At 36.0% G+C, this 16,932-nt stretch overlaps 1 protein-coding gene across 6 annotated transcripts in view; it reads left to right on the top strand.

Annotated features, from left to right (window-relative positions):
• Window positions 1–16,467, top strand: part of LOC145984111 (BBSome complex member BBS2-like) — a 182,511-nt gene extending 166,044 nt beyond the window's left edge. For all 6 annotated transcript variants that reach the window (XM_083117541.1, XM_083117542.1, XM_083117537.1 and 3 more), the window contains 2 exons: window positions 7,070–7,218; window positions 16,316–16,467. In XM_083117541.1, coding sequence (XP_082973667.1) covers window positions 7,070–7,218; window positions 16,316–16,416 — 250 coding nt within the window. In that variant the 3' untranslated portion in view covers window positions 16,417–16,467. The remainder of the gene's footprint in view (window positions 1–7,069; window positions 7,219–16,315) is intronic.
• Window positions 16,468–16,932: the final 465 nt, after the last annotated feature.

The raw sequence follows: 16,932 nt of genomic DNA, 5'->3' as shown, positions 1-16,932 counted from the left end.
ACCAACATGCCAATGTTAATACTTTTGGCAAGTTTCTTTATAATATTAATCAATATTTTACAAACAATTGCATCATTTCTTGTATGTAAAAAAATTTATTAAGATTATATTATTAAGACATTTTCAAACACTGGAGAAGAATACAAGGAATGATAAAAAAAAACCTTATGTATTTATCATTATAAAAGTAAAACATTTCTTAGCGGAGCCAATAAGCAAAACGAATTTTACATAGGCCTATACTATAATTACCGTCATACATTACAAAAAAAGTAGCAAGATGCTATTGTATTTATTGAAAGAAAAAAGGTGCAAGAGGTTGACAATTTAGGTGTCAAAGAACACAATGTCATTTCAATAGAATAGCTTATTATTACAAAATGGAATACATCCAAATGCTGATGTGTCAGCGAAATCTGCTGTAAGAATATACGAATATACTTTTTATGTAAATAACTTGAGGATACAATAACTCTGTTCTTACATTCTTTTAACTTAAACATAAACAATCTACTGCTTGGAAGAGGTGAAGTGAAAATATCCAATTTGTTTATGAAAATGTTCAATTTAAATTATATGTACAAACCATCATTACTACAATCCTTTTCAATGGAGTTTACAACAACAACATCACCCACCATCTTTCATTAAGAAGCAATCATCAGGTGAGGAGGTTCCCACAATACAATTCTCATTTTCATTCAAAAGTATAGATTTGATACAGTCAAATGAACTTGTAGTCTGAACAACAGAACCACTTTGAATTATGTCTGTAGATCCTAAAACAGAAGGGACTTCATGAAATTCACTCATTATAATTTCTGCAGCTTTAGAAATGACTCGTCTCTCATATCTTGCTGAAAAACTATCACCAGTCTTTACTTGTTTACTTATTTCTTGATGTTCCTGCAGTTGCCTTTTCCTTTCTACGTTGCTCCCGGCTGCCATCTCTATCTTTGACAAAGCGGAACCAGCTTTGTATCACTGAGTGTATTTCATAATCTGATGCATTTGTTGCACATGAATTCCTTCGAACTGAAACTAGAAACAATTCAAACTGTTAGATCCATGGATGAACTCAAATGTAACATACCATATGATATGTGTACTTGGGCCTATCTTTAGTATGAGGATTAAACTTATTCCCTGTCCCATGAAAGGAAACTAATATTCACATATTATCCATGTGGGGTGACATTAATCCTTCACATCTAGACAGTTACTTATACTATATGCATGGATGTCCGCAGGATTTTTTCCAGGGAGGGGCAAGGAAGGTTTTTTTTTCCCAGGGTAGGGGGCAAACAAGGCACATTTTCCCCAAAAAATAGTGTTTTCCTAAAAACAAATTGCTCAAATTTGAATTTATGGTGTTCATGCAACAATTAACAGATATTATTGTGGCTAAAATGAAATTATATGTGTGAAATACATAATTTTTGGTTGACTTTCATTTTCCGGGGGGGGGGGGGGCATGCATCCCATCCGGATGCCCATGACTATATGGTAGGGAAAGGAATTACAGAGATTTGCCACAATATTCATTTCGTGTGAGTCATGTAAAACTGCAGGGAAGAAACTGCATGGCTAGCCTGGCCTCATCTGAGATCTAACTCACTACCTTCTGAATATAAAGTGAAAGCTCAACTAACTGAGCCAGGCTTGCTGAAATGTGACAAATGAGTTTGCACTTATGAACACTGTTCTAGTAAAAGCAGAATACTTCAGTGTTACATGAAATAATATTAGTTTTTCCTATTAAGTAAATAAGACAGCTGAAGTAAAAAAATATATATACCAAAAACAATGGTAAAATTAAACAACAAATAAGTTTTTTTTTAAATAAAAATGTGTCTTCTCAGAATACATTTTTGAAATGTCCTTATTAGAGGATTTTTAAAGACTTATGTAAAAGAATGCTTACTGTTAATACTAAATGTTCCAAAACTTTCCATCATGTACATTATTTGGATTTTACATCAACAAGTAATGGCCATACAGCAAAATTTAGTTACCAATTGAAAAAAGAAAAAAAGAACAGCCTTCTAACTTACTTGGTACAAGTTCCAATAATTTCAAATGTCGGAGAGGTATTTTGTTGTGTTCTCCAGTCCAGTTATGACTTGCTGCCAATGCATTAGAAAATATTTTATCCAGAATTCTTCACTCAATTTGCTGTAGGTTTTTGCCTCCAATGAAACTCATGTATGATTCCTACAACGAAACATTAATTCAATCAAGAAGCACTGACTGCACTGTGGGTGATACAAGGTACACATTTTATCGTAAAATTTCAATCTCTGGGAAACGTATTTCTTCAATTTTACAGAACGGAACTGAGTTTCTGTACACTTTTGAAAGGTCATGGAAGTGTTTTCTTCCATCGTTCAATTTATTTGGCCGGTAAATCATGTATTTTTCTAGATTAATGTTTGTCTCTCTGATGCACGAAAGCTGTTGCCTCTATTTCCTTCCACTACATAAACCAGATGTTGTGAGCATTTCATGACGTAACCCCCCATCAGTGTTTCCAACCACACATATTTGTAACTATGTTAACGTTACATAACCTATGAAAATCTGCATCTTAATGTACATGGTTTTTGAGTATGTTAACTTAACAAAGTTAATGTAACGTAACTAATGTAACCCTTTTTTTAACTATGTTAACCTAACCTACCGTAACTAAGATAACCCTTCTTTTAACTAGGGAAGTAGTTATTTTTTGGTTAGGAAGGTTGGAAACACTGCATACCCACTGACGATAGACAACGTTAGTCAAGATTTGCCCACCATATTGTGTGTAACGCAAGCGAAGAAGGAACGAACAATAATTACTCGATATGTGCAAAATTGAAATTATTTTCGTCAAAAAAGCGAAATCCCACCTTAAAGAATCTTTAGCAATGCATAATAGGTAAGTACAAATGTGAAAAATAACAAAATAAACGAATTTGAGACGTCTCCCGGAGATCGAAATTTTTATGAAAACTGAAATACTTCAATTTGCATGATTTTTACAGTGAAACTTATATTGAAGTAAAAGAAGCACATGGAGTTTAGAATGTAATTGATCTCTCTTAAATTACAACATACCACTTTGAGCTACAGTCAATTATGCTGAAAATGTTAACTGCTCGATTAACACACACAAAAAAAGTTTGACATTAATGATTTCACTCACGGAAATATGTCAACTTACCATCTGCTTCATGTGCTCAGGAGAAGAAAGTAACCACTCTTCCACCCTCTGAATGTCATCCTCTGTCTGACAAGGAAGCTTTAGATTTTCAGGCAAGGGCTGATTTGAGGATATCAATGTTGGATTCAAATTTTCCAAAATAAGCTTCTGATTTTCATGTATTTCTAACAGTCTATTCTCAATTTTTGCCCGATGACATGAAATAACAGATAAACTACTCCCATGAAACTGCCAATTTGCAATTCTCGTCTGACCCAGATGTAGATTGTAGAGCCAAAGTTGCGGTACTAGTTTACTATCCTTCGGACAGATTTCTTCATTTCTACAGAAGAAACTACTTACCGTAATAAGTTCCTGTAGTATTGTCTGACCTCTGGAAGGTGTTTTGTGTGATGTGGGAATGTTTCATAGCGGAAATTCAACCATTGATGCATAGCCCCACGAACCATTTCCGGTAAGGTTAGGTTAGGTAGGGTCACAATAGGTTACAATAGTTAAAAATTGGTTTCGAAAAAAATATGCGTAGCCCACACAACATTCTCGCATAGCCCCACACACCATTCCCGCATAGCCCCACAAACCATTTGCGGAAACGTACGTTCTTCAGTTACAAAAACACTTTTTTTTTAAAAAAAAAATGATCAAAAAAACGTGAATACACGTTAAAAAATGATTCGCGAAGCAGATAGGTAAGTAGAAATGTCAATAATTGACGAAACTCAGAAGTTATGGGTGTCCGAAGGATAGTAAACATTTACCACAAAGGCACATATTGAACAAAATCTTAAGCAATCGCTACAACTCTGCAATAGGTGTTAGCAGAAGTAAATCGAAATCAAACCATGTAAAAATTGCATTCATAACATGATGAAATCACAATAAAACAAAAGGAACTTGAGCAACTGGCAACTGGAAAGATACGAAAAATACTCTTTCAACATTCTTCGTTGAGGTTGTGTGATTCAGTCTCTCTCTCGAAAAAATCGTCGATGTTTCTCATAATGCATAACAAGGAAATAATTTATAATTTCAATTGCAATTAAGAGACCCACAAAAATTGAATTTTTGGTCCCCAAGAAAAGAAAACTGGCACATGTTCAATCTATTACATCCCGATTTCATGGTGATACTCTCACCAATTTTTGGTCGTAGGTTCCTAGACATGTTTAATAATGAAATCCGGGAGAAAATGTTGATACATACAATGCTATTTTGTAAATTCTTAAAAATCTAACCGTTACCAAAAACTGCCTCGGAATGCATAACTTTTATAACTATGTAAATATGAATAACTCTGCAAGTAAATTATAACATTATTTTTCATTCTCTGTACTATTATCGAACTAAATCAGGTGTCACTTACCTTTCTCAACGTCGTCTTCAGTAAAAAAAAAAAACATTTAACTCGTCAGTCGTCACATATCCTTATCCACTTTGGCCGCCATCACAAAGTCACAATCGACTTTCAAACACACATCGATTATATGTATTTCGATATAAATCGTTATGTGAAATTATTATTAAAAAAATTCTCCGAAGGATGAACAAATCAAAGAGCACACCATCGTTTTTACGTCTATATTTAACTAAATTCATTGAGAATGTTCTTTGCTATACTTTCCGGCAACAGCCCGAGGTTCGTTTTGTCCTGAAAGAATTTCGTTCTTCATTTGGTTGCCCTAAGCTTTACATTGTAGCGCAATATAAATTGAATTCGCACTATTCGTTCACATTAGGTAAGTGCGGGACAGAAAATTTCTGGTCGGGATGGGTAAAATTCACCATTTTCCTAGTAAATCGGAAAATTTTCGGGACGAGAAATATTTTATTTTTCCCGACACTTCATAAAACTCGAATTTTACACGCTATTTCCAGTGATTGTTTTTAGAGGTGTGTGCGGGACAGCATTTTTTGGGTCGGGACGGGGTCGGAAATTTTTTAAATTCTGACATTCTCGACGGGAAGTCGGGAAGTCTGGAAATTTTCGGGACGGAAAATGTTCAAGCTCTGGAAATATCTAATTCTACACGTCATTTTCACTTTAAGTGATTGCTTTTGCACATTTTTTAACGTTAAACAGAATTTATTTCTCACTGTAGGGTCTTGCTGATCGACAGGGGGAATTTTACTCCCTCTTTCTCGTTTGGCATAACGTCACTGGCCACTGTACCAAACCTTGAATGCAATGTTGGGCCAACCTACAATATGGGCGTAATTGACAACCATGTCTGCCAACAATGTGAATCATTGGCCCAACGTAAGATATTCGTTGGCTAGAACTACCAACCACTTCCCAACCATGCCGACAATCACCCAACGTTGGCCCAACAATGTGTGCTACATGGGTAATCATATATTTTTTAATGACAGTCATATTTATTAGACAAATATAAAACTAAGTATAAAAGTAAGTAAAATGCATTGCCATTGGCACACATAGAAGTTGTGTAGATAGTACTACATACATTGTCATGCTCAGTACTAGGGAGAAGTGATGTAAATCACACCATGCTACATTAGCACTCATTCACTCATTTGACAGAAGATTCGAGCATGTCACAGTTTAATCATGAGATTAAACTCTCTAAGTTCTGAATAAAACCTAAGATACCTGAACCCAATATGGCCTCATACTCAATATGGCCTCATACTCAATATGGCCTCGTACCCAATATAGCCTATTTGCTGTTTCCAAATAGTTACATGGTGAATTCAACAGATGACGTTAGTATGTTATTTAACCTGTCCGAATGACATAATTGAACCTGTTGGTTGTACCAATACTGCTGTAACTTCAGGACAAAGAAGCGAAATAGCTGGACCTTGTGATTGTATTCTATGTGATCTAATATTGCATAGGTAAGTTATTACTTACTACATCTTCCAAGTGATATGTGTTTATATATCTCTAGTCCATATTATGATAGCTCAAAATTTGTATTTTACAACAATATACTTAGTTTAGACTTTAATCTAAAATCCTGTTTAAAATGAATACCCAACACTATGTAAGGTAGACTCAATATGGCCTACATAGGAATATATCATAAAGGACGTGTGCAAATGTGACATTTGTTACTTTTATGTTCACGTAGAGTGTCTGGGAGTCACTAAGGATGATGAAGGACCTTTCATTTGTCCAGACTGTGATGTACAGATATAATCCATGGTCTTCTGGTAACAAGTTATGACACGTCACTTCCTTGTTTATTGGTTTGCAAAAGATGTTATTTTTTTTTTTGTAATCTCATTGTGGCGTTATGTAGATAAAATGTAACTGTATCAATATACTCATTTACCTACAAAAATAACATTGTGGTACTTTCCTTACAATTTCTGTTGCATTTTTTATGTAAAAGAACAATATATATATATATACCCAATGTGGCCTAAACATTACTTTATACAAAATCTTCACTGCACCCATGTTATTATTTGAAACCAACTCCAATTTTCAGTAAAAGTCTAGAAATGTCTCCTCTTTTGAATTTTGCGATTAGTTTTATCTTACTGGCTTTGTGCACTGAGAAACAATCGCAAACCTTAGGTGGCCCATATTGGGTGTACAATGTTTGCAAGATATAACATAACAGTGTACGTAACAGTGTGTTCTTTGCAACAACAAGTAACAAAAGTTGTATTTTATTTTATCCTGACATTTTGACAGATACCATATGTACAATCTTAAATGTTCTTTAATGATATTCCAAAAATTGTTCTCTTTTTAAAAATCTTATATAATTTACACATATCAAACTTTGTATAAAAGAAGAGAGTCTGTACTGTTGTTATGATACATATTTCCTGAGAACTCCATTTTGGCAGCAGTTACTTTTGAAGTGTACATATATTTTCTTTTCCCCCCAGAAAGAACATGAGAAAATGGTATATGCAACTGTTTGAAATTAACAAGGATATCTTTACAAGTTACAAAATAAGATGCACAAACCACCAAGAGTTACTGGAATCCTTGAGAAATGTCAATCAGATTATTCAGAAAGCAGCAAGATTAAGAGGTAAGTAATGAAACTGAAATTGCACTATTGTTGTAAGTAACATGTTTACCAAGAACTGAGATGAAGTCACAACAAACACCAATTTTGTCATCCTAACTTTCAGATGGACCTCAATCTTTCTTCAGGGGTGGGAGAAAGGAATGAAGCAAGGAAACTACTGAAATTTGATTTTAAAAGCCTAACATGGTTTTAAAAATGGTTAAAAGATACAAAAACTTGATATTCCAATCATGTTCATGGAACAGTCAGCAATTACTTGCAGTAAACAGTAAAACAGTCATGGTTAGTTCTAAAAAAATCATTCTTTTTCCCATTCCTGAAGAAGGATTGAGGTCAGTCTGAAAATTACAATGACAAAACAGGCATGTGTTGTGATTTTGTCTCAGTTTTTTTTAATGTATTGAAGACACATGGTGCAAGATGCCATTTCTTTATAGCATGCATATGTATTATTTTTACATCATTTTTCTGCAACACACGAGCATATAAATAGTAAAAATTACAATTGTCTAATCATGTACTTTCTTATTCGATCCAAACTGTTGAACCTACCTGGGTTCTTCACCAGGGGCAGAAAAGAAATTAATTTCAAATTACTTTTAAACTTTTAACCACTTACCTATTTGTAGCCTATCTTTATTTTTTTTTAATCTTGTCCAGACAAGTCATTTTATCATTTATGATGATGATACATGGTGTGAAGTTCAATCATTTTTAAGAACTAATGTATCCTACACTTTGGCAATTGGTAAATGATGGCTCCATGAAATATTCAAATTCCACAATTCTACACTCAATATTGTAACATTTCAAGTGCAATAATTATGGCAACTACCTTGCAGAGGCAGGCCATCACCAGAGAAAAACACAGAAGTAAAGCATTTACTTCCCTATGCGTTATAAGAACAACAAAAGCAATATCCTTTGTGTGTGTGTGTGTGTGTGGGGGGGGGGGGTATAATCCAAACATATGAGGTGATCCTTTTCCCACTACTCCATTCTCAGAAATAAATCTAAATTCCACACACTGAAAATGTAGCACTTTCTACATCTTAGCATGCAAATACCTAGTAGAAAAGTAATGTGTGGAAAGAGAAAAATTAACGATTTGTAACGGCACTCTGGAAATTTCGTAGGTTTTTCCAATTTGAACTGACATTCATAATATTCATTAACAATCCCAATACTGACTTAAGAATAGCTTGGTCGTTCTGCTACTTTCAATTTTTCATTAGAGTAGTCACCGTAACTCTCTCTCTCTCTCTCTCTCTTAGCCTTCCCGATGGTGCAATAGTAGCGGCGTCACCTTGTAATCAAGGAGTCATGGGTTCGATACCCGGTGGACACACATATTGGTTCGGATCCCACTTTAAACTGTAGATCTCAGTCCCAATTAGCCTTACTGTGCATAAAGTGGACTTAAAATACTAAATGAAAATAAAAATAAAAATCACCGAAACTCTCTACAAAGCCAGAGGATCCAGGTTCGAAACCTGTTCAGGCTTAGATGTAGCATTGCATTCATATCATTACCCATCATCTTCATCGTTGCGATTATTGCAAGAGGTAAAAATGCGACACAAAATAACCCACACAGAAGCTTGGAATCAATCTGAATATTGGTTACATTGGGTACGTGGTAGAATTGTCTTAAAAATCACTTCCTGTGATATAATAGGGTTTTTGATGAGAGACCATTTGTATAATACATATTGTTGTTGCGAACAATAAGTAGTTTCACGTTCACCACACTCTTCGTTTGTTTAGAAATAGTAAAGAAGGAGGATCTCTAAATTTCTGCTTTCACATGGCAATGAAACTTTGAAATAAGTTCAGTATAGGTCACAAAAGAGATTTACATATTGTTATGATATATCTAATTCCAATAGAATACGATACTACTCCTTATGTTCCTGTAAATGTTCACCATTAGTCTGGCGAAAAAAAAAGTAACGAAGATTTCCATGTTTCCTTGAGCAGAGATAAGGTGCCTGCTTGTAGCAAGCAAGCACCAACTGCTTCGATCAGTAACCTTCACTGCTGGAGTAACTCACACCAGACCTGCGCTCGTTCCAGTGTGTGTATAAAACAGGTATTTTATTTCGTTCGTTCCAATCCACAGTTATATCAAGCTAACATTCTAATATTTTCATAAAATATGTAGTAAACAAGTTGTATACATTATGGTCTTCCAGAGTGTTGTTGCCTGCTATTTACATGTGGGGATAGGGGTGCTGTAAACATTTCTGAATCCAAAGGTTGAGCACAAAGGAAAAGTTGTGTAAGCATTGAAGGTAATAACAAGGTAATAGAAGTTGAAGGAAATGCTGGAATAAATTATATCAGAAATTGATTAAAAATAGTTTTCATCACACATAGGGCTATCAGATCACTCTTCAGTGGAAAATAGGACAAATTGTCTAAACACATTGGACACGAATGCATTTTCAGTAAATATAATAGGTTACTAGGACATCTTAGCATATAACGAGAATATGACACATCTTCAGCTCAAAAATTAATGTTGATGTGAACGGTTGAGTTCAAAATTCCTCAACTGCTAATTAATAGCACGGCCGTATGTGATTTCAACTTGTGTATGCAAGTCAGAACGTTTTTCATCGAGACGGGGCCAGGAAGGGAAAACAATCCATGAATTCGGGAAGGAAAAAGTTCACAATTTCGTAAACAAAGTCTGAAAATTCTTGTTTATTGAAATGTAAAAGACTACTATACACTGGGAACAAACAGAATTGTGTGCCTTATATCTCCAATAAGGACTGTTTATGTAATTTCTGGAATGAAACTTGTTACTTCAAACAAATTACCTACACTTATAGTATCGATAAAACTTCACAAAGTAAGCATTTTTATACATATATCTGGACTTTTCCGGATATAGAAAATCGGGAAGTAATTTCTGAGCTGGGATTGTAATTTTTTTCCCGAACATCCAGTAGCAACCGTGCACACTTAAGTATACTTCTCTAAGGAACCACGTTATCTCAGACTTCCCTCAGATTTTCTGTTTCTCCATCTAATTTGAAGTTACGCGATGCCCAAAATACATATAAGACATTTGTGATTTCTTTCAAATTCCTTCTGGAGGCCAGACACAATTCTAAAATCTAGGACACGTTCAGAAATAAGAATGCTTCTTATAACATCTTTTTATTTTCTTATTTAGCATTATTTTTCTTTCACCTTTTGCTAATCATGATGACAAGGATGAGTGATATGATGAAATTGATGAAGGGGCACTCACAAAGAATACCCATACCCATGACAGGATTCGAACCCAGGACATCAGACATCGTAGCTCACTGTGCTAACCACTTCGTCACGGACGGAATTCTTATAGCCCTAATCGTTCCACAAGCATTTGTCCTATCTTTAACTACACACGAAACATAAAGAACAATCTAAATAAACAGGTGCCAGGTCACACTCTAACCATAAAAAACATATGCATGTGAAAATGCAATATAATATTTATTTTTAGGTAGTTGATTTATTATTGTATATTAAAGAAATACATTAGTGATAAAATGATGGAAGTAGAGGAACATCTCTCATGCCTTATGGAGAATTTGCATTTCTTGCCGAACAAGGTTCCGAGTTCAAGTTCCGACCAAAATGGATTCATGGTGTATGCTCATGCATGTGTTTAATGTAATCTCAAAAATCGTAGTCATGAATAATTTAACTTCAGAGGAAGAAAACTGAGGTAATTACTAATAAAAACAATAACAAAACAAATTTGATCTTAAAGCCCTGGCTTTGCACTACATATTCCATCACAGGGACTGGCACTTTGCGTAGGTGTAGACACGCTTCGTACAATTTGATGATATCGCGATTACATAATGGATGTGCAGCCACTTAACTGGACCCCCTAAAATTCGCATTTTATTACTAAATTCTAAATTAGCATAATATCACATAGTTTACCTATTCATAATATGCGCTGCTTTGGTGCACTTTGTGGATTGTTTCGTTGGTTTATTATTTTAATTAATGTTGCATTAATCAACATAAGGTTAATCGCGGCAGGCAAAGTGGAGGGAAAATAACAATGAAGCAGAACGAGGGGGCCCTTGGTTCCCGATTAATGAAACTTTGCCTACATGCAACTGAGTCGCTGTGTGAATTTGCTGAAAATGTCATTTATTAATTTTTGCTTATTTTATATTGCTTTTCTAGCACTTGCGTCAACAAAGGCGATGAGGATGATTAATGAAGTTATGAAATGGATGATAGGACATGATCATCCATGCCTTACAAAAAATTCTAAGTTGGGACTAATGAATATTGATTCGTCTTATGATTTGTCAAGTAGTTATTTTTAACTCCAATCTTTTTCAAGGAGTTCTGGGTTGACAGCATGTGTGTTGCACGATGATGATTTGATGAAATCCACCACTTCAGTGAACTTTCTTGACAATGTCTCTAATATCAGTAAAGAGAACATTTCCTTACGAGTAGTTGTTGTTAAGAAACCAATGCTTAAACGTTTCTGGAGGTCTCATGGCACCCAGCTGTTGTTTGTTATGGCTGGGCCTAGGGGTATGACTCATGCTGCTGTCAATACTCAATCGTTCCCAAGAAGCCAGGTTCACCAGCCAAACCTAAGGGATAACTTTGTTAATTGGGTTGCATAAACAACAGGCTTTAAGATGTTACGATATCGTAGTTCATGTGGCCCACAAACTACTTTATCTGACTGTACATAGTGGTTCGGATCCCACTTTAAACTGTAGGTTCAGTCCCGATTAGCCTTACTGTGCACAAAGATTGAGTGTAAAATGCAGGAAAATATAAAATCTGGGAATGTAAAATGAGGGTTCCACACCATGATGTTATAACATAGAGAATGAGCGAGAGAGGCTCTCTCTTTGAATGCAGCATAAACATAAACACAAATTAGATAAACATGCACAATAGAGTGGGTCAAAAACAAAGGAAAATGTTTTCAGTCTGAAATTTTATGGCAAAAAAATTTGCTTTACATACCAGTAGTCAATGTGCAAGTTCTCAGCTCAATAGCTCATCATTAAAGCTTGTCATAAAAAGCATTTCTTCTTTACAAGCAGTCAAAAGTGTAATGCATTCACTTTTTTTTACTTTGTTAGTAATTTTGTGTTTGATCTAATTCCATTACACATTATATTCAATCAGACTACATGGGGAATGCATCTGCATGAGTAGAGAAGTTTGTAGAAATAATCCTGACACTAACATTTTGGGGGTGACTACACAAAAACATGCATGACATTAATTATTACAGAATTGCATTACTTGGAAAATTCTAATGTTTTTTTGACACTCCACATGACCCCCTTGCCATTTGAAAACTTTGACCTTAATCCAATATGGCGGACTTCTAGATAGCAGAAGCACATGGGCCCCTTACCCTTATGTACCCACATGAAGTTGGATCTACCATTACCACATCCATTTCAGAGAAAAAAAGGGCATCCTCGGACTTTTGAATCACCCTGTCACCCTGGTTTGGGGGGGGGGGGGTTACATGGACAGTAGCACTTAGATACTTTGGACTCAAAACTTTTCTCTTCTTCTTGCCCTTTCTGGTACACATACATTTTCTACACCAGTTGGCTGATAGCCTCTAACACCATGCCGAATAGAATACAGTGTAAATTATTTTGAAACTTAGAATGCATAGAACAGAATGAAAAAGAAATGGTCTGAAAAGTCATGATTTTTCATGTAGCATAGGGATTGGGGGACACAAAATACTTCACAAAAAAATCACATATGGTTCTACATTTTGCCAATAAAAAACATATTTAAAAACAAATTTGACACTACTACTATATTAGTCCAAACAGACACATGATAACTCCTGAGACAGTCAATATGAAAACATCATGGCACTTCAGCATAGTAAGTTATGAGAGGAGTGACACATAGGGTGGAATGGACCCAACAAGAAAAATCTGGCAGATAATTATTGTACCCATGTTTCCAGGAATGTGTGTTACAATGAAGTGATAAAGGAGATTCTGGAAGATACTAAAAAAGGGTGGGTTCTGACATGCCCACACAGTGATTCTCTTTGTTTTTGCATTGGGTCCAATCCACTCATGCACCACCTCTCAAGGATTAACATATTCATGCCCAGGTTTGGGAGGGGCATTTAAATGGCCAGCCCAGGCATTTTCTGAATCCAACCTTATCTAAAAAATAATGTGGCCGCCATCTTAAATTTTCGAGTTTTTCAAAATGACACCCTGGAGCCTGCAAATGGCACTTTCTTGTCGACTTTTTCACCCCAGCAAATAGGAACCTGACCTCTTTGAGAGTTCCTGCTGGTGTCCCCTACCAATGATCCTCCCCGTGGTCCTCCTAGGATCTTAATGTGTTGGGCCCCTGAAGCCTCAGTAATTTGGTGTCCCAGACATGCTCTCAGGTACTGCATCACACCTCCCCCCAAAGTCACGTGGTGCACCCCTTTTCGTTCGCCAATCAGCATGGGGGAGAAAATGTCAAAAATAAAAGCCCCAAAAAATGGACCTTAGTTGTTCATGGGCAAATACAAGCTAACTAACTAACTCTCTAGCCTTCTTAAACCCGAAGGTTCATGGCTGCAGCAACACAGGCCTTCCATCTGTCCCTATCTTGAGCAAGATCTATACAGGGTGGGAAATAACCTTTTGCTAGGGGTCCACAGTAAAAAGTAACAACAATTAAGAAATTATGGTAATACCAAATGTTTACTACGACAATTGTGGTTACAAAAACAAAATTAAAAGTTAGTATGTCCGCCGTTTGCTTCTCTCACAGCACGAAGACGATCAGGGTAGGAGCTCAGAAGATTCGCAAACAGTCCGTATTCCATTCCATGTCACGGAGGACTTGTTCCAGATGTGCAAGGAGTGTTGGCCGGGAATAGCGGTCCGGTCCGCGTTCCACTATCATCAAGGACTCAACTTCAGAATAGCCCCAAAGTGCTCGGCCGCATTCAGGTCCGGTGATGCACCCGGCTATTCAGAACTGCTGAAGAAGTCAATGCCACTTCGCCGAAGGTCTTGGTTTTAGCATTTGCCTTGAAGCAAGGTGCTTTGTCATGAACTAACTTATAATTTTGTTTTTGTAACAACAATTGTCGTAGTAAACATTTGGTATTACCATAATTTCTTAATTGTTGTTACTTTTTCCTGCAGACCCCTAGCAAAAGGTTATTTCCCACCCTGTATACTCTTTTCCATCTCTACCGATTTCCTTTAGGTCCATCTCAACATTGTCCCTCCATCTTCGTCTTGGCCTTCCTATAGGTCTCTTACCATCAGGTTTCCCAAGAAGAATCCTGTGAACTCCTTTTTCCTCTCCCATTCGTGCCACATGGCCTGCCCACCTCAGTCTTCTTGATTTAATTATTATAATAATATCTGGACATGAATACAAATTATGTAAGCTTCTCCACTCACCTGTCTCCTCATCCCTTTTAGGTCCAAATATTTTCCTAAGGATCTTATTTTCAAATATTCTCAATTTGTGTTCCTCTTTCAATGTAAGGGACCAAGTTTCACACCCATATAATACTACAGGCAAAATTACTGTTTTGTATATTTTAACTTTTAGTTTCTTAGATATTAAATGAGAAGACAAAAGTTTATGGAGAGAGAAGTAAAATGCATTTCCTGAATTAAGCCTACTTTTTATTTCCTCTTTAATATAATTTTCATTTGTTAATATTAATAAAAATATATATTAAAAACTTAAGTTTTGCGAGTATCTATGTTGCTTCTGCTACGTTTCGGGACGCAACTGCTCCCTTCTTCAGGCTGTTCACTTTTAGGTTATACTCAATTCATAACCACGTCGACCTTTTATTAGGTATAGGATATGGGATTGGTTAAGCGTGTTTGGTTAAAAACAGTAAAAACCTAACACCCATAACGGGTGCACGTCATATTACCATGCTGTTTTCCTGATTAAAAACGGCTCCTTGAAACGATTAAAACTTTAAAACTAAATAGCCACGGCCCTCGTGTGCTGCAATTGCAATACTCCAAGTTTTCCTCGTAGAACGTGAGGTCGGGCAGCTCCCCTCTCCTTCCCCTCCAGTCTTTCTCCGTCCCCTCCTCCTTTCCAGTTCACGTAAAGTCAAGTGAGAATTCCTCTTCCATTTGAGCTTGGCGTGCTACTTCCGAGGTTACGTTAAAGCCTATTTTTACGTATTCCTTCCCATCCCACTTCTTGAACATCTTCCCCCACATTTCGTCGATATTCCCATCGTCTCTGTTTAATTTATTCCCTCTTCTCTTACATATATACGACCCTTCATATACATTCCTTCTTATAGGTTTATCCTCTTCCCTAAGCACTTTCCGTTTGGCGATAACGTGGCCTTCGTCAAGGATATGTTCGGAGAGCCCCGTCTTGGGAATCCCCTCCCTTATATCTTTGTCATGCTCTCCCCACCGAACATTCATGCTTCTTCCTGTTTGACCCACATATTCCTCCCACGAGGGCCGTGGCTATTTAGTTTTAAAGTTTTAATCGTTTCAAGGAGCCGTTTTTAATCAGGAAAACAGCGTGGTAATATGACGTGCACCCGTTATGGGTGTTAGGTTTTTACTGTTTTTAACCAAACACGCTTAACCAATCCCATATCCTATACCTAATAAAAGGTCGACGTGGTTATGAATTGAGTATAACCTAAAAGTGAACAGCCTGAAGAAGGGAGCAGTTGCATCCCGAAACATAGCAGAAGCAACATAGATACTCGCAAAATGTAAGTTTTTAATATATATTTTTATTATTATCATTGTGAGTAATTCGCACAACTCTCATCATGAATTTGTTAATATTACTCCTAAGTATTTGAATTTGGAAACTGGTTCAAACGAGATGTTATCAATCATTAAATTTGGATTACAAATACAAGCACATACTTTAAAACAATCATGGTCATTTACAGGTGGGAATGTGTTAAGATGCTACAGCTATCATCATGGTAAAATTCATCATCTTCCTTGCATGGAATATGTTGTCCACACTAATGTTAATTTGTGCTGTTTCACTGTCTTATTAGGTCTCAGGTTTTGTACTTTTTCATTTTGTTTTCCAGTTGGAAAATCAAAGACCAATGTTATAAATCTGTGCAGAGTAGCCATTAAGAACAACAACATCAATTCGCTGATCAAGATAATTAGAACTGGAGAAGCTTAAATGTAGAACTGCATTAAAATGTGTATTTTTCAATAAATTATTGATATATAACTTGAAGCCTTTTGTATATTTAAAAACTACATGTTTCCTCATATTCACATGCATGTATGTTAGGGTGTGTCTTATTTTATATCATTATTCAAACAGAGGATGGGGCCTCCCCAATGCCATAGTGGTAACATCGTCGCCATCAAGGAATCCCAGGTTACGTACCTGCTGGAGGCCAGTGTGGTTCAGATCTCACTTGAAACTGTAGGTCCAGTCTCAATTAGCCTATCTGTGCATAAAGGTGAACTGAAAATAAAACTCAAATGTAACAATAGAGGATGTGCAAAAGTTGTTTCTCAGACCCTAATATCATCAGACAAAAACTCTGGAATCCTATTCAAAGTTTCATCAAGCCTCATTGAGTTTAAAGTTTCATATTTCACAACACAATCCAAAGAATTGTTTTAATTTATTAATTGTTATCTACAGTATATATAACAATTAGCTCATGAAAAATATGAGAAGCCA

The sequence above is a fragment of the Lepisma saccharinum genome, chromosome 2 (assembly GCF_977018435.1).
Source record: "Lepisma saccharinum chromosome 2, izLepSacc3.1, whole genome shotgun sequence".
Classification (NCBI taxonomy): Eukaryota; Metazoa; Arthropoda; class Insecta; order Zygentoma; family Lepismatidae; genus Lepisma; species Lepisma saccharinum.
Note: the sequence above shows the minus strand (reverse complement) of the source record. Positions and strands in the feature narration are given on the sequence as shown.